Raw genomic sequence first — 19219 nt, forward strand, 5'->3', positions numbered from 1 at the left:
CACAAAGGTGCAGCTGGTAGAGTTGCTGCCTCACACCTCTAGAAACCCAGGTTCAACACTGATTCCAGGTGTTGTCTGTCTGCAGTTTGCCTGTTCTCCCTGTGACCACGTGGGTCTCCTCTGGGTGTTTGGAACGAGATGCCGGAGGAGGTCGTTGACGCAGGTACTAAAGCAACGTTTAAGAAGCATTTGGACAGGTACATGGATAGATACATAGATACATAGAAAATAGGTGCAGAAGTAGGCCATTCGGCCCTTCGAGCCTGCACCGCCATTCAATATGATCATGGCTGATCATCCAACTCAGTATCCCGTACCTGCCTTCTCTCCATACCCCCTGATCCCTTTAGCCACAAGGGCCACATCTAACTCCCTCTTAAATATAGCCAATGAACTGGCCTCAACTACCCTCTGTGGCAGAGAGTTCCAGAGATTCACCACTCTCTGTGTGAAAAAGTTTCTTCTCATCTCGGTCCTAAAGGATTTCCCCCTTATCCTTAAGCTGTGACCCCTTGTCCTGGACTTCCCCAACATCGGGAACAATCTTCCTGCATCTAGCCTGTCCAACCCCATAAGAATTTTGTAAGTTTCTATAAGATCCCCTCTCAATCTCCTAAATTCTAGCGAGTATAAGCCAAGTCTATCCAGTCTTTCTTCATATGAAAGTCCTGACATCCCAGGAATCAGTCTGGTGAACCTTCTCTGCACTCCCTCTATGGCTATAATGTCCTTCCTCAGAGGTTTAGGACAGGTTTAGAGGGATACGGACCAAATGCGGACAGACGGGACTAGTGTAGGTGGGGCGTGTTGGTCGGTGTTGTGCCGAAGGGCCTGTCTCCACACTGTATGGCTCCAAGATAGTTCTCCATGCTTTGGAGGCTCCCAGTTTCACAGCCCCAACATTGTGGTGGTGCAGCGGTAGAGTTGCTGCTTTACAGCGCCAGAGACCCTGGTTCGATCCTGACTACGGGTGCTGCCCGTATGGAGTTTGCACATTCTCCCCGTGACCGTGTGGGTTTTATCCAGGCTCTCCGGTTTCCTCCCACACTCCAGAGACGTGCAGGTCTGTAGGTTAATTGGCTTGGTATCATGGTAAATTGTCCCTAGTGTGTGTAGGATAGTGTTTGTGTCGATCGCTGGTGGGCCGAGGGGCCTGTTTCCCGCGGGGTATCTCTAAAACTAAACTGAACTGCGTTACCTTTCCTTTGTAGGGCAGGCCGGGCTTGAACTGCTTGCGAGTGTCCTTGGAGTACTTGATGTCGATGAGCTGCTTGTGGACAGGGGTGGAATCGTCGAAGGTGATCTGCGTGCTGCCGCCACCGCTCAACACCGAGGCCCAGATGTTGAGCGAGCCGCGGAAATGTTCGGCAACGTCCACCGGCATCATCTCCTTGACACAGATGGGAAAGGAGGCGGTGCCATCAAGCTGGAAGAGAAGGAATGTGTGGGAACGTCAACGGCACCTTCATAAGGTCATAGGAGCAGAATTTGGCCCTTCAGCCCATCACGTCTACTACACCACTCAATCATGGCTGATCTATCTCTCCCTTCTAACCCAATTCTCCTGCCTTCTCCTCATAACCCCTGACACCCGTACTAATCAAGAATCTGTCTATCTCTGCCTTAAAAATATCCACACTGACTTGGCCTCCACAACCTCCTGTGGCAAAGAATTCCACAGATTCACCACCCTCTGACCAAAGAAGGGCTCTCTGACATTTCATAGAGTCACACTGCATGGAAACAGGCCCTTCGGCCCAACTTGCCCACAGCAACCAACATGCCCCATCTATACAAGTCCCACAAGCCTGCGTTTGGCCCATATCCCTCTAAACCTGTCCAACCCATGTACCTGCCCAAATGTGTCTTAAACTTTGCAATAATGCCTGCCTCAACTACCTTTACCAGCAACTTGTTCCGTACACCTAAGATAGATACAAAATGCTGGAGTAACTCAACGGGACAGGCAGCATCTCAGGCAAGGAGGAAAGGGTGATGTTTTGGGTTGAGACCATTCTGCACACTGAGAGTCGGGGAGGATACAGAGATAAGGAATGCAAGGTGTGAGAATGAGACATCAAAGGTGATGGAGATCAAGGAAAATGTAGATCATTGTTAGCTGGGAGAAGGTAACAACAAAGCAAACAGAGATAAAATGTAATCCGGGACAGTCAGACTGGTCGGAGAACTGGGAAGGGGGAGGGATGGAGTGAGGGGGAAAGCAAGGATTACTTGAAGTTAGAGAAGTCAATATTCATGCCGCTGGGGTGCAAGCTGCCCAAACAAAATATGAGGTGCTGTTCGTCCAATTTGCAGTGGGCCTCACTCCGACAATGGAGGGGGCCCAGGACAGAAAGATCAGCGTGAGAATGGGAGGGGGAGTTAAAGTAGACACAAAATGCTGGAGTAACTCAGCTGGTGAGGCAGCATCTCTGGAGAGTAGGAATGGCCGAGTGTTTAGTAAATGTGAGATCAGGTAGGTTTAGGTGGACTGAGCGGACTCTGTGGAGGGAAATGAACAGATGACCTTCTTCAGCTGCAATGCATTTAACCTGCGCTTCCCCTGCTCTGGGTGGGACAGTGTAGGGGGGGGCTTCACTCTGTATCTAATCCATGCTGCCTCTTCCCCGTGAGTGTGCAATGGAACAGTGCAGAGGGGGCTATACTCTGTATTGACCTATGCTATCACACCCTGGGAGTTTGTCAGATGAGTGTCTGTACCTCTGTACCTCAGTGCAAAGAGAGTTATCTAAGTCTCCAGTACGGAAGCGGCACTTCCAGGTTTTCCCAAGCCGCTGTGAGGATTCTCCCGACCACCATCATCCGGCGAGAAGGGCCTGGAACATCGGGCCTCCGTAAAGGCGACTGCGGAGGCCTCAATAGGCCCGACTATGGGTGGACATGGGGATGGGGACTGGGCTTTGTGCCTTCCCTCACAGTGGGAACCATTGTGGGGGGGTGTTTTTTAATGTTTAAATGTCTTTATTAGTGTTATGTTTGTATTCTTTTTGTATGTGCCGCAATGGCAATAGGCATTTCACTACACCAATTGGTGTATGTGACTAATAAAGAACCTTTGAACCTTTGACCATAAGACATAGGAGCAGAATTAGGCCATTCGTCCTATCAAGTCTGCTCTGCCGTTCCATCATGGCTAATCTATTTTTCTCTCAACCCTATTCACTTCCCCATAACCTTTGATGCCCCCACCATCAAGAACCTGTCAATCTTCACTTTAAAAAATATGCAATGACTTGGCCTCCACAGCCGTCTGTGGCAATGAATTCCACAGATTCACCAAACCCTGGCTGAAGAAATTCCTCCTCATCTCCATTCTACAGGTACATCCTTTAATCCTGAGGCTGTGGCGTCTGATCCAAGACATGCCGGTGAGTTTGTCAGGTGAGTGGCTGTATCTCACCTGTGAGGAAACATCCTCACCTATTGGAAACATCCTCCCCACATCCACTCGACCCAAGCCTTTCACTATTCTGTATGTTTCAATTAGGTCACCCCCCCCCCCCCACTCTTCTAAACTCCAGCGAGTAGAGGCCCAGTGCCCTCAAACGCTCCTCATACGTCAATCCAATCATTTCCGGGATCATTCCCATAAATCTCCACTGGACCCTCTCCAGTGCCAGCACATCCTTCCTCACCTACGTATGTGAGCAATGCCATTCCTATCATTAAACGGTTTGATGGGCCAATGTAGAGGCAACATAACTCAGTATCTACCTTGCCTTGGGAGAGTTTAATGAACACTGAGCTTTAAAATGGATTCCGTCTATGTTTCCTGGGTCAACAATATGAGGTCAGTGTGCTGAGATGACATACCTCCATGGTCTTCACCACAGGGTGCCCCAGCTCGTGCCGGTAGTAACCCACTCCGTTCACCGTCATGTTCACCGTCAGCCTCCCCGACACTGGTTTACCAAACGTGTACCTAAAGATAACACGAGAGAGGGAAGGTGCACGGTGAGGGAGGCGTGGTTTGATGCAGCCACACGCGGTGGAACAGTTCCAGACTCTCTTCTCGCCCAATGCAGGCGTCACAATGATAGAAACATAGAAAATAGGTGCAGGAGTAGAGGCCATTCGGCCCTTCGAGCCTGCACCGCCATTCAATATGATCATGGCTGATCATCCAACTCAGTATCCTGTACCTGCCTTCTCTCCATACCCCCTGATCCTTTTAGCCACAAGGGCCACATCCAACTCCCTCTTAAATGAACTGGCCTCAACTACTTTCTGTGGCAGAGAATTCCACAGACTCACCACTCTGTGTGAAAAAAAAAATTCTCATCTCGGTCCTAAAAGACTTCCCCCTTATCCTTAAACTGTGACCCCTTGTTCTGGACTTCCCCAACATCGGGAACAATCTTCCTGCATCTAGCCTGTCCAACCCCTGAAGAATGTTGTAAGTTTCTATAAGATCCCCCCTCAATCTTCTAAATTCTAGTGAGTACAAGCCGAGTCTATCCTGTCTTTCTTCATATGAAAGTCCTGCCATCCCAGGAATCAGTCTGGTGAACCTTCTCTGTACTCCCTCTATGGCAATGATGACAAAGCGCCAGTGCTCACTGCCCTGCCCGTTCCCCTGTACACCGGAGAGCCGATGAGGTGGGAGCCGCTGGAGACGTTGGACACGAGGAGCAAGAGGGTCATATGAGGGCGGACCGGCTCCAGCGCCTTCAGGGTCGGCTGCAGTAGGCGCCCCCGGGACACTAATGAGGCCGGGCGAGGAGAGGAGAGGGACGTCGGTTCGCGGGCCGATCCTGTCAAAGGCGACGGGGGAAGGCCCTGCAGGAGCCTGGGGCTCGCCTGGATCGGGAGCCGCTCCAGTAGACCAAGCGCACGGGCCGACCGGACTTGTGAAACGGCACCAAAACATGGCAGTGCACGCACGTGTAAATATGCAAAGAGAATGTCACTCTGCAGTTACACATGTAACAAATAACTATCTTTGGAGGTGTAGAGGTTCATAAGTGATTGAAGCAGAATTAGGCCATTCGGCCCATCAAGTCTACGCCGCCATTCAATCATGGCTAATCTCTTTCCATCTCAACCCCATTCTCCTGCCTTCTCCCCATAACCCCTGACACCTGTACTAATCAAGAATCTGTCTATCTCTGCCTTAGAAATATCAATTTTTGACAGCCTCCACAGCCTTCTGTGGCAATGAATTCCACAGATTCACCACCCTCTGACCAAAGACATTTCTCCTCATCTCCTTCATACAGGGACGTCCATTAAATTCTGAGGCTTTAACCTCTGGTCACAGACTCTCCCACTGGTGGAAGAGTCTAGTGGAGGAGTGGAAGAGGTCAGAGTGTTGGGGAGGCCTTTGCCCCGTGCTCTGTGCTGAGAGGCTCTAGATTGGGCAGCCATTTCGCGGGAGGAAGTGTAGCTTACCTGGCATGCACAGTTCCCTCCTCACACTTGCTCAGATCCTGGATGTACCTGGGAGGATCGATAGTGAGCTCGAACTTTGGTAACACTATACGCAAGAATGAAAATGTTCATTTTCGTTACATGGCAAAAACATAAATATTCCCACATTAGTAAAATTGTATTAGACTTCAGAATTTACTTTTTTGGAGACACAGCGCGGAAACAGGCCCTTGGGCCCACCCAGTCCGCGCCGACCAGCGATCCCCGTACGTCAGCAGTATCCTCCACGCTAAAGGGACAAGTTACAATTTTACCGAAGCTAGTTAACCTACACACCAGTATGCCTTTGGAGTGTGGGAGGAAACCGGAGCACCTGGAGAAAACCCACGTGGTCACAGGATGAATGTATAAACTCCATAGAGGCAGTACCCATAGTCAGGATCAAACCCGGGTCTCTGGCGCTGTGAGGCAGCAACTCCATCGATGGGCCACTGTGCCACCCTATTGTCAATTAAAATTGGGCGACAGAGTCTACACACAAGCTGGGATGGAACAGCCTGGGGCACGGCTGGACTGGGCGTTGCACCAAGACGAACACGTGGACCGCACGTGGTTTACAGCAGTGGAGAAGCGACCGAGGTTAACAATCAAAAAATCAATTATTAAAAATAATATTTACAATACAATAAAACAAAGCAGAGCCCACCGCCATAGTATAAGACAAACAAATATACTAAATAAACTACTATACAACTATGTTACAATCCTCGTCAAGGATGCATTCGACGTAACCCTGGAAAAGGGGCAGGCAGCTGGCTCGGTCAGAGCCCTCTTCCGCCTGGCTCTGTGACTCGCGGATGGCCAGCTTGGCCAGGCCCAGGAACAACCCAACCAGGACATCTGCGGCCCTACCCTCTCCCCTACGCACAGGGTGTCCAAAGAACGGTTACACTTGGCCAGGCCGACCCTGCAACGCTGCCAGGACTCGAAGGGCCAAATGGCCTACTCCTGCACCTATTGTCTATTGTCTATTGACAACGGGCCTTCATGGTCAGGCCAAGAATCCTGCACTGACAACAACTGGGGCTTGAAAGTGGCGCCTAACTAGCGACTCTGTATACTGTCTCTAGTATACTGTATACTTCAGTACTGTAGTCTTTGTATACTGTGGTACTGTCTATACTACTGCTATACAATTGTATTGTAGCTGAGATGCTTATCTAATATGTATCGAAGTAACTCAGCGGATCAGGCAGCATCTCTAGAGAAAAAGGCAGCATAATGGTGACATTCTTAAGACTAAAGAAGGGTCTCGACCCGAAATGTCACCTATTCCTTTTCTCCAGAGATGCTGCCTGACCCGCTGAGTCACTCCAGCTTTTTTGTGTCTACCTTCGGTTTAAACCAGCATCTGCAGTTCCTTCCTACACATACTGCTCATGTGTACTGATACTTGAACGGAACTGTGTACAAAAAGAATTTCACTGTACTGCCGTACGTATGACCAATAAAGTACCATGCCAATATTCACTAGAAATAACAGAATGAGACAGGATAGGAGGCCACTCAGCCCATCGTGTCTGTGCTGGCTCTTTGAAAGAATTATCTCTCGCTCCTCTGTTCTTCCCCCATCAACTCTGCAAATAGTTTCCTCTTCCAGTTATTTGTTCAACATCCTGTCGAAAGTTTCTGTCAAATCTGTTTCCACGTCTCCTTCAGACATTGCGTCTCACATCACGGCAACCAAACGGCAAAGAAATATTTCTCATCCCCTGTGATCGCGTGCCAATTCTGTGAAGTCTGGTTACCAACCTCCCGCCAGTGGAAAACATTTCTGCTCCATGTACACTGCCAGGAAACGCTCAAAATTGCCAACACTCCTGGATGAATGATACACGTTGACCAACCACCTCTGGCACACGGGACCCACAACCGGCCCAGGAGGACATTTTGCCAGCTGCTAAATAATTGGGGAGCTGGTTGATTCTCAGCCAAGAGCCACATAACACTGGGCAGCCACGGTGGCTCAGCGGTAGAGTTGCTGCCTCACATAGTAACATAGAAAATAGGTGCAGGAGTAGAGGCCATTCGGCCCTTCGAGCCTGCACCGCCATTCAATATGATCATGGCTGATCATCCAACTCAGTATCCTGTACCTGCCTTCTCTCCATACCCCCTGATCCCTTTAGCCACAAGGGCCACATCTAACTCCCTCTTAAATATAGCTTGCAGCGCTGGAGACCCGGGTTCGATCCCGACTACGGGTGCTGTCTGTACGGACTTTGTACGTTTTCCCCATGACCGCGTGGGCTTTCTCCGAGATCTTCGGTTTCCTCCCACATTCCAAAGACGTACAGGTATGTAGGTTAATCGGCTTTGTGTGTGTGTAAATTGTCCCTAGTGTGTGTAGGATAGTGTTAATGTGCGGGATCGCTGGTCGGTGTGGACTCGGTGGGCCGAAGGGCCTGTTTCCGAGCTGTATCTCTAAACTAAACAGGGCCCTGGAATGGTCCAGATACACACAAAGCTGAAAACACGGTCCAGGAGGTCGGTGTTTGAGGGGACGGTGTAGCGGGGGCTTTATTCTGCATCTACCCTGTGCTGCTTCTGCAGTGTGTGCGTGACGGGATAGTACGGAGGGAGCTTTACTCTGTGGCATCGTGGCTACTGCTACTGCCACTGCCTCAGAGCTACTGCCTCACAGCGTCAAAGACACAGGTTCGATCCTGACTACGGGTGCCATCTGTTCGTAGTTTGATCGTTTTTCCCAGTGACCTGCGTAGGTTTTCTCCGAGACCTTCACTTTCCTCCCACACTACAAAGACTTACAGGTTTGTAAGTTAATTGGCTTGATATGAATGTAAAATTGTCATTAATGTGTGTCGGGCAGTTTTAGTGTGCGGCGATTGCTGGTCAGTGTGGACTTGGTGGGTCGAAGGACCCGTTTCCGCGCTGTATCTCTAAACTAGACCAAACTAATTCTCACCTGCGCTGTTCCGTTAGTGTACGACGGAACAGTACGGAGGGAGCTCTACTCTGTCTCTAACCTGTGTCTGCTCTAATGGGTCATTGTACGCTCTCTCTGTGACTGTGTGGGCGTTCTCCTGGTGCTCAGGTTTCCTCCCACATCCCAAAGTGTGGATGATAGAGTGATTGCTGGCCAGCGCGGACTCTGCCTCAACTACCTCCTCCGGCAACACGTTCCATTCACCCATCACCCTTTGTGTGAAAAGGTTACCACCCGGGTTCCTATTAAATATCTCCCCCCTCACCGTAATGGGCCTGTCCCACGTAGGTGATTTATTTGGGCGACTATTGCAAAATTTTCAACATGCTGAAAAATGTTTGGCAACAGTGGCGATAATTTTTGCTGTTGTAGGTATTGTTGTAGGTTGTCGTAGGTTGTCGCCAGGTGTTGTAGATGAATTCCATTAAAATGAGCCCCTGGCAGTCGCCTAAAGAGTCGCCTAAGTGGGGCAGGCCCATAAACCTTTGTCCTCTGGTTCTCGATTCCCCGACTCTGGGCAAGAGACTCTGTGCGTCTACCCGATCTATTATGTTAGTTTAGTTTAGAGATACTGCCTTAGTTTAGGCCCTTCGGCCCACCGAGTCCGCACCGACCAGCAATTCCCACACATTAACACTGTCCTCCACACACCAGGGACAATTTACATTTACGACAAGCCAATTAAGCTACACACCGGTACATCTTTGGAATGTGGGAGGAGACCGAAGATCTCCGATGGGCCAAAGGTGAGACCACACCTGGAGTATTGCGTACAGTTTTGGTCTCCCAATCTGAGGAAAGACATTCTTGCCATAGAGGGAGTACAGAGAAGGTTCACCAGACTGATTCCTGGGATGGCAGGACTTTCATATGAAGAAAGACTGGATAGACTCGGCTTGTACTCGCTAGAATTCAGAAGATTGAGGGGGGATCTTATAGAAACTTACAAAATTCTTAAGGGGTTGGACAGGCTAGATGCAGGAAGATTGTTCCCGATGTTGGGGAAGTCCAGAACAAGGGGTCACAGTTTAAGGATAAGGGGGAAATCTTTTAGGACCGAGATGAGAAAAACATTTTTCACACAGAGAGTGGTGAATCTGTGGAATTATCTGCCACAGAAGGTAGTTGAGGCCACAGTTCATTGGCTATATTTAAGAGGGAGCTAGATGTGGCCCTTGTGGCTAATGGGATCAGGGGGTATGGAGAGAAGGCAGGGATGGGATACTGAGTTGGATGATCAGCCATGATCATATTGAATGGCGGTGGAGGGTCGAAGGGCCGAATGGCCTCTACTCCTGCACCTATTTTCTATGTTTCTATGTTTTCTATCTCGGAGAAAACCCAAGCGGTCACGGGGAGAACGGACAAATTCTGCACAGACAGCACCGTAGTCAGGATCGAACCCGGGTCTCTGCTGCTGTAAGGCAGCAAATCTACCGCTGCCCCACTGTGCCACACGTATAAGATCACCCCTCATCCTCCTTGGGTTCCTTGAGAGCGCACCAAGGAAGAAGGTCCCAGCATGCTCAACCTCTCCCTAAAGCCCAGACCCTCGAGTCCTGGCAACATCTTCTCTTCTCCTCCTCCCCCCAAGTCAAATACTTCTTCGGCTTTCCTCTTTTGAGGTGCTCCCTAAAGCTCACCTCTTTGGCCAAGCTTTTGGTTTCAATGTCCCTCACACTCAATGTCTGACTTTAACTAAGATCACGAAAGGTTCTTCCTTTATCCTGCACCTGTACACTGCGAATGAATCAATTGCAATCATGTATTGTCTTTGCGCTGACTGGCTTGCACGCTACAAAAGCTTTTCACTGTCGCTCGGTACACGTGACAATAAACTAAACGGAACTGGACTGAGTTTGAATGAGCTGATGAAGTGGGTGACAGAGGAGATAACGCGGTGGGGCGCAGTGGTCGGGAGATGTCGTTTGGATATGTACAGGGAAGGAGATGCCTAAGAGAACAAGCACTCTGGAACCGAAGTGAGGGGGGTGACTCCTGCAGCTATCACCAGCGGTCCCGGCCCAAACCATTCCCAGCTGGATACGAGCAAAGGGATTAGGACTCCTCCCCCACCTCATGGCAACCACCCACTCAATCTGGAATCATTCCTCAAGGAATCTTTTCAATTCCCTGGCCCAAATTCCTGACATAACTTGCATGCCGTGCAGAGAGAAAGGGAGAGAGAGAGAGAGAGACAGAGAGAGAGACAGGAGGCGAGAGTCAACCTGTGGGGCAGAGAGGCAACAAAAGCACGTGAGGTCAAAATGGTGCGGATCAAGGGTGAAAGAAAAGAGAAGAGTGATAGACTGAGAGTGGAAATAGAAGAAAAACAGAAAGAGAGAAAAATAGAGAAACAATGGGGAGAGGGGAGTGGGGGAAAAGAGGGGGGTGAGTGGGGGGGGGAGAGAGAGGGAGGGAGAGAGAGGGGGGAGAGGGGGAGAGAAAGAGAGGGAAGGAGAGAGAGGGAAAGAGAGAGGGGGAGAGAGAGGGGGAGAGAAAGAGTGGAACGAGAAACAGGAAAGAGAAAGAGAGGGAGAGAGAAAGAGAGGGGGGAGAGAGGGAGAGAGGGAGAGAGAGAGAGGGAGAGAGAGAGGGAGAGAAAGAAAGCGAGAGAGAGGGAGAAAGAGAGGGAGAGAAGGAGAGAGAGAGAGAGAAAGAGGGAGAGAGAGGGAGAGAGAGGGAGAGAGAGAGGGAAGGAGAGAGAGAGAGGGAGAGAAAGAGAGGGAGAGAAGGAGAGGGGGAGAGGGAGAGAGAGAGAGAGAGAGAGAGAGAAAGAGAGGGAGAGAAAGAGAGGGGGAGAGGGAGGGAAGGAGAGAGAGAGAGAGGGAGAGAAAGAGAGGGAGAGAAAGAGAGGGGGAGAGAGAGGGAGAGAAAGAGAGGGAGAGAGGGAGGGAAGGAGAGAGAGAGAGAGAGAAAGGCAGCACAGGAAGGGAAGAGAAGGCAAAGTGTTTCGGGAGAACATTTCAAAGGTATTATCTTGGCATGTGAAGATACAATTTTGAATTTATCATGATTGAATTTGTGGAGGCCGGAATTGGAGAAGCACAGGCACTACTTGTGCGTGTAGGTGAGGTTAGATGGAGTCAGGTGAGGAATGGCAACGTTTCAGCACAAGGTGGGGACGTTTGAAGCGGATGATGCAGCATGAGCTGGGCCCATGCTTGACACAGCAGCAAAGGCCATGCGTGTGAGCTTGGACTGTGACAGGAGCTAAGGCTGTGAGCGACCGCACCAAGCATCTTGTGTAGAGAAGCAGGCGGTCAGAGTTGGTGTGCGGTCAACTCTGCTCCTCACCAGCAACCTGCCCGCGGTCCCTCGACACTGTCCCTGTGTGGGTGACGGCCAACATCGTTCTCCCCTCCCCAGCACCATCTGGCCACCAGAGCAACACGCTTTTCATGAATAAAAAACAGATCCTGCCTCTTGGGTAAAAAAAAAAAACGTGCCAAAATAACTGGAACCTGATAGAAATCCATCAGCGTTTGTCTCTGTACTGTGTTCCAGCCAGGGACTGTTGGCAGCTCCGGCCCTAGACAACAGCTGTACGCAGCCAGTCCGCATGTGAGGCCGTGTGGATGCATGCAGCCCACGTGTGGGGTTGTGTATAAGCACTGGCAGCCCACGTGTGGGGTTGTGTATAAGCACTGGCAGTCTGCGTGTGGGGTTGTGTATAAGCGGGTGCAGCAATATCCTCTCGCTGCTCCCCCTCTGTGATTACATGTTCCTTGATCTCCATTCCCTTTTCCCCATTTTCACACCTCATTCATCCTTATCTATGTATCTCCCTCTCCCCCAGCATTCTGAAGAAGGGTCTCGACCCGAAACGTCACCCATTCCTTCTCTCCAGAGATGCTGCCTGTCCCGCTGAGTGACTCCAGCTTTTTGTGCCCATCTTCCGTATAAGCACTGGCAGCCCGCGTGTGGGGTTGTGTAAGCTCCGATGATCTGCACAGGGGACTGTGTATGGACAACCAGTCCCTTGCATCGGGCTGTGTAGCTGCCTGCCGTCTGTGTTGAGCTTGTGCAAGTGCTGGCAATCTGCGTCGGGGATTGTACTAAGCGCCGCAGGTTCGCACGTACGACAGCGTGTCGGCACTGCCAGGCCACACGTCGGGCCGTGAAACAACTACCGGTCTGCGTGTGGGTCTGTTGAATTGCTGGTAGTCTAGGAGATGCGCAGCTTAAGTGCCGGCCATCTGCATCTGGGGTGGTGTCGAGCTGGCGTTCCAGGGACAGTGAACAGTGAGGGTACCACACTCACCGTATTTCTGCACCTCAAACGTTTTGTTGTACGTGTACCCTTGAAGCTCCACAAAGATTAACCATTCTCCGATCACAGGTTGGTCCGATAGAGGGAAGCTCATATTTACAATGCCTGAAATGAAACAAAATGGGTGTCAGGGATTATGGGGAGAAGGCAGGAGAATGGGGTTAGGAGGGAGAGATAGATTGATTGATTGATTGATTGATTATTTTAATGACCACACAGCCAGGCTGGTGGAATTTGTTATGCCAATGCAGCACATAAAAAAGAATACAAACATGACAAAACTAAAGAACTTTAACATGAAAACATCCCCCCACAATGGTTCCCATTATGAGGGAAGGCACAAAGTCCAGTCCCCAACCCCAGTTCCCCCATAGTCGGGCCTATTGAGGCCTCCACAGTTGCCTCTACGGAGGCCCGATGTTCCAGGCCGATCAGCCATGATTGAATGGTGGAATACTCGATGGGCCGAATGGTCTAATTCTTCTCCGAATGGTCTAATTCTTATGAAAGGCTGGCTGATGCTCTATAAGGCGGTGAAGCTCTATGCAGAGCGGGTGGGGGGGCAGTGCTGGACACAGGAGCCCATAGATTTACTTTCGACCACTTAGATACACCGCAGAGACAGGCCCTTCAGCCCACCAAGCCCGCGTCGACCAGCGATCACCCCCATGCATAAACAATGTCGAACACACCGGGGACAATTTACAGAAGCCAATTAACTTACAAACCTGTACGTGGGAGGAAACCAGAGCACCCGGAGAAAACCCACGCAGGTCACGGGGAGGACGTGCGAACGCCGTCCAGACAACACTGTTAGCCCGGCAACTCTGCGGAAACCGCCGATCATTTTACGGGAATTTCAGGGAATGGGTGGCACGACTTACCGCAACACACCGGCTTCAATTCTTTCCACTGGATCATCCGAGACCCTCGGGGGTCCTGAGGGAGAGAGAGCAGCGGTGAGAGAGATGTTGAGGCTCAGGGCAGCTCAAGCGACAACGGAACCGACATTGGCCCAAACAACATCCGCTCCTCACTACACACATTGAAGGGAGAGGGTCTGTGATTCCCCCACCCCACATGCTGATGGGACGGGATTCACCATCAGCCCAACACAATGGAAGGGTGCAGGAGGAAGGAACTGCAGATGCTGGTTGACACCGGAGATAGACACAAAGATGCTGGAGCAACTCAGGCAGCATCTCTGGGGAGGAAGAATGGGGGTCGAGACCCTACTTCAGATTGAGAGTGAGGGGAAGTTGAGAGAGACTAGAGATATGGAAGGGTAAGGTGTGAAAAACGACATATCAAAGCAGAAGATGCTAAAGGAAATGTAGGAGGGTTCATTGTTGGCTGAGGGGAAGCTGACAACGAGGCACACGAACAGTAAAACTAATCAGGAGGTCAGCGAAACTGGTCGGTGAACTAGGGTGGGGGAGGGACGGAGAGAGAGGTTGCTTGAAGTTAGAGAAATCAATAACCATACCAATGGGTTGTGAGCTGCTCAAACGAAATGTGAACCGCAGTTCCTCCAATTTGTTTCTTAGCCCCCACAAGCTCTCTTGATTTCAACCAAAATTAAGATTAATTTTCTGTTATTAATCTTAAACGTGCAATCCCTCACAGAGACCGGCCGGGACAGAGCACTGCTGACCATCGATTTCCTTCCAGTGGAACAATAATCCATGCTGGGTGCAGTGTAGCCCAGTCAACGTCTCCATGCTGCTGCAGTTGGGAACATCGAAAGTGGGTGCTGGCCACTCGGCCTCAGAGACGGCGGCAACACTCCCGGAGCCATTATGTGTACTGGAATCTTGCATGTTTGGTTGGTAACGACCCCATTCCAAGACCGCAGGAAATTGCGCAGCCACGGAGGTAGCCCAGACCATCACGACAGATGGCACAATGGGCTAAGTGTTCGGCTGGCAACCGGAAGGTAGCCAGTTCGAATCCCGCTTGGAGTGCATACTGTCGTTGTGTCCTTGGGCAAGACACTTCACCCACCTTTGCCTGTGTGTGAATGTGTGCGAGTGATTGGTGGTGGTCGGAGGGGCCGTAGGCGCAGATTGGCAGCCACGCTTCCGTCAGTCTGCCCCAGGGCAGCTGTGGCTACAGAAGTAGCTTACCACCACCGAGTGTGACTGAGGAATGAATGAATAATGCGATGTAAAGCGCCTTGAGTATTAGAAAGGCGCTATATAAATCCCATCCATTATTATTATTATCACGCAAACCAACCTCCCTCCCATTGACTCCATCCACACTTCACGCTGCCTCGGCAAGGGCCACCAGCATAATCAAGACCCAGTCTCACCCTGGTCACTCCCTCTTCTCCCCTCTCCCATCAGGCAAGAAGTACAGAAGTGTGACAACGCACACCTCCAGATTCAGGGACAGTTTCTTCCCCGCTGTTATCAGGCAGCTGAACCATCCTCTCATCAGTTAGAGTGCTGACCTCCCATCTATCTCATTGGAGACTTGAATTCTCTTTCATCGGACTTTATCTTGCACTAAATGTTGTACCTTTTATCCTTCACTGTTTATTAAAAGCGTGCAGCAAAAGCTTTTCCCTGTACCTCAGCACACATGAAAATAATTAACTCAAACGGCTTAGTTTAGCTTAAGGATGAACAGGCAGAGGAACGAGGCAGAACACTGGGAAGACAGAGAACAAGGACGGAGAAAGTGTACGCAGAATCAAGAGTGGTATCCCTCTGTGTCAAACTGTGCAGATAAACTGATAGTGGGAGTTGGCAACACAATTGTTACACAGTGCCTCAAGAGAACTTGAGTAGACTTGATGGGCTGAATGGCCTAGTTCTGCTCCTATCACTTATGGACCATCAGCTGCGGAACTCACCACGATGTAGGCCTCGACCTGAAAGAGAGAGGGAGAGAGAGTGGTGTCTGAATGTGGATTTAGACAATATACAATAGACAATAGGTGCAGGAGTCGGCCATATGGCCCTTCGAGCCAGCACCGCCATTCAATGTGATCATGGCTGATCATCCCCAATCAGTACCCCGTTCCTGCCGTCTCCCCATATCCCCTGACTCCGCTATTTTTAAGAGCCCTATCTAGCTCTCTCTTGAAAGCATCCAGAGAACCTGCCTCCACCGCCCTCTGAGGCAGAGAATTCCACAGACTCACCAATCTCTGTGAGAAAAAGTGTTTCCTCGTCTCCGTTCTAAATGGCTTACTCCTTATTCTTAAACTGTGGCCCCTGGTTCTGGACTCCCCCAACATCGGGAACATGTTTCCTGCCTCTAGCGTGTCCAAGCCCTTAACAATCTTATATGTTTCAATAAGAATCCCTCTCATCCTTCTAAACTCCAGAGTGTACAAGCCCAGCTGCTCAATTCTCTCAGCTCACTTTGACTCATTTTAGCAACATTCTTGAATTATTAAGGATCAATCCCTGATATACATACAAAATTGGGAACGATTGTAAGAGCCATGGAGCCGTGGTGTAGTTCTACAGAACTCAGCAGTTGTACCCAGTTTTCCCATTTACTTTAACCCCAACAGACCTCAACACAGCAATGAATAACAGGCAAAATGTGAACACCACGCAGTAGCAACTGAGACAAACAGCAAAAGCATTGTGATACTTTAGATACATTAGGCTGCTGTCTGTACGGAGTTTGCACGTTCTCCCTGTGACCGCGTGTGTTTCCTCCGTAATGCTCCAATTTCCTCCCACACTCCAAAGACGTGCAGGTCTGTGGGTTAATTGGCTTCAGTTAAAAAAAAATCATAAATTGTCCCTAATATGTAGGTTAGCACTTGAGTACAGAGTGATCACTGGTCGGCACAGACTCGTTGGGCCGAAGGGTCTGTTTCCGCACTGTATCTCTAAAGTCTAAGGTAAATCTCTAAAGGCTAAAGTAAAGACCACTATGGTGTGGAATTGTAAAAAAAAAACATCTCTCACTTTTGTTCTGTAGGATAGGAAAGGTACCATCTTACCAACAGATCAGCCATGATAGAATGGCAGAGTAGACTCAATGGGCTGAATGGCCTAATTCTGCTCCAATGTCTTATGGTATTTACCTCTATGTGGTTGTATGCTCCAGACCCACAACATAGAAACATAGAAAATAGGTGCAGGAGTAGGCCATTCGGCCCTTCGAGCCTGCACCGCCATTCGATATGATCATGGCTGATCATCCAACTCAGTATCCTTTACCTGCCTTCTCTCCATACCCCCTGATCCCTTTAGCCACAAGGACCACATCTAACTCCCTCTTAAATATAGCCAACGAACTGGCCTCAACTACCTTCTGTGGCAGAGAATTCCAGAGAGTCACCACTCTCTGTGTGAAAAATGTTTTCCTCATCTCGGTCCTAAAAGATTTCCCCCTTATCCTTAAACTGTGACCCCTTGTTCTGGATTTCCCCAACATCGGGAACAATCTTCCTGCATCTAGCCTGTCCAACCCCTTAAGAACAACCTGGCATTAAAATGAACAGGGTTTGCAAAGCCCTCAATTGTCTCAAAACAGTTTTACATTTATACCAAACCAATGAACCTACAACCCTGTACGTCAAGGATCAACACACAAATGGAGGACCAAAGGGGCTCATCACCAGCTTCTCAGAGTAGCATGGACGTGGCCAAACATGTTGGTTTTGCCAGCTGTGCCCACAGGCAGAGAGAAAGAGAAAAACACCACAGCCTTTTTAAGAGGTACAAGGAACTGCAGATGCTAGAATCTTGATCAAAACACAAAGTGCTGGAGTAACTCAACAGGCCAGCAGCATCTGGGAAGAGGAATGACAGGCGACGTTTTGTGTCAGGACCTTTCTTCATACTCAAGAAAGGTCCTGACCAGAACCCTTGCCTATCCATTCCCGCTATGGATGCTGCCTGACCAGCTGAGTTACTCCAGCACTTTGTGTTCTGTTCCATGGATTTGTATACTGTGGACGGCTTGATTGCAATCATGTATAGTATTTCTGCTGCCTGGATAGCACGCAGCAAAAAAAGCTTTTCACTGCACCTTGAAACACGTGATAATAAACCAAACTAAACTAAGCAATGTTTAGTTTAGTCTATTTTAGAGATACAGCGTGGAAACAGGCCCTTCAGCCCACCGAGTCCGCGCTGACCAGCGATCCCCACACAATAACACTATCCTACACACTAGGGACAATTTTTCATTGAAACCAAGCCAATTAACCTAAGTACGTCTTTGGAGTGTGGGAGGAAAACGAAGATCTCGGAGAAAACCCACGCAGGTCACGGGCAGAACGTACAAACTCCGTACAGACAGCACCCGTAGTCAGGATCGAACCTGGGCATCCGGCGCTGTAAGGCAGCAACTCTACCGCTGCGCCACCGTGCCGCCCCAGTGGCTTTTTAAACCATGACAGCAAATCAATAAAACTATTGATGAGGTCCAAGATCAATACGAATTGTTAACGAGGATGTTGCTGACAATGGCAGCATTTGTTCATCATCCCTACTCACCCGTAAACTGAGGAAACAGTCGAGAATCAACCACATTTGTAGATCTGGAGTCAGATTTGGGAAGGCTGACAGATTTCCTCCCCTGAAGGAGGATATTATTGGACCAGATGTGTTTTTTAAACAATTTGGCAGTATCATGGCCATCTTCAATTCCTTCAGACCAGATTAATTTAATCATTTGAAGTTACATTCCACAGCTGCCAGGATGAGACTCAAACTGGCATCTCTGGAGCAATGATCAAAATCACGGCCTGCTGGCCCAGCAACTTAACCATCGTGATGCCATAGAAACATATAAAATAGGTGCAGGAGTAGAGGCCTTTCGGCCCTTCGAGCCTGCACCGCCATTCAATATGATCATGGCTGATCATGCAACTCAGTATCCTGTACCTGCCTTCTCTCCATACCCCCTGATCCCTTTAGCCACAAGGGCCACATCTAGCTCCCTCTTAAATATAGCCAATGAATTGGCCTCAACTACCTTCTGTGACAGAGAATTCCAGAGATTCACCACTCTCTGTGTGAAAAATGTTTTTCTCATCTCGGTCCTAAAAGATGTCCCCCTTATCCTTAAACTGTGACCCCCTTGTTCTGGACTTCCCCAACATCGGGAACAATCTTCCTGCATCTAGCCTGTCCAACCCCTTAAGAATTTTGTAAGTTTCTATAAGATCCCCCCTCAATCTTCTAAATTCTAGCGAGTACAAGCCAAGTCTATCCAGTCTTTCTTCATATGAAAGTCCTGACATCCCTGGAATCAGTCATGCCAGTCTAGTTTAGTTTAGAGATACAGCGTGGAAGCAGGCCCTTCGGCCCACCTAGTCCACACCGGCCAACGATCATCTGTGCACTCGTTCTATCCCACTCGCTGGGGACAATTTCACAGATGCCAATTTACCTATAAACCCGCACGTCTTTGGGATGTGGGAGGAAACCGGAGCATCCGGAGAAAATCTATGTTGTCATATAAACTTAGGAAATAGGTGCAGAAGTGGGCCATTCGGCCCTTTGAGTCAGCACTGCCATTCAATATGATCATGGCTGATCATCCAAAATCAGTACCCCGTTCCAGCT

At 49.6% G+C, this 19219-nt stretch overlaps 1 protein-coding gene across 1 annotated transcript in view; it reads right to left on the reverse strand.

Moving 5' to 3' along the window:
* Nucleotides 1-19219, reverse strand: part of cpamd8 (C3 and PZP like alpha-2-macroglobulin domain containing 8) — a 137927-nt gene that overhangs the window by 104002 nt on the left and 14706 nt on the right. Inside the window, exons 6-11 of the mRNA XM_033047088.1 lie at nt 15532-15549; nt 13556-13610; nt 12663-12776; nt 5413-5497; nt 3835-3943; nt 1199-1426 (exon numbers count right to left, since the gene is read on the reverse strand). Of these exons, the coding sequence (XP_032902979.1) occupies nt 1199-1426; nt 3835-3943; nt 5413-5497; nt 12663-12776; nt 13556-13610; nt 15532-15549 (609 nt within the window). The remainder of the gene's footprint in view (nt 1-1198; nt 1427-3834; nt 3944-5412; nt 5498-12662; nt 12777-13555; nt 13611-15531; nt 15550-19219) is intronic.

Source organism: Amblyraja radiata, chromosome 29, assembly GCF_010909765.2.
Source record: "Amblyraja radiata isolate CabotCenter1 chromosome 29, sAmbRad1.1.pri, whole genome shotgun sequence".
NCBI classification, from domain to species: domain Eukaryota; kingdom Metazoa; phylum Chordata; class Chondrichthyes; order Rajiformes; family Rajidae; genus Amblyraja; species Amblyraja radiata.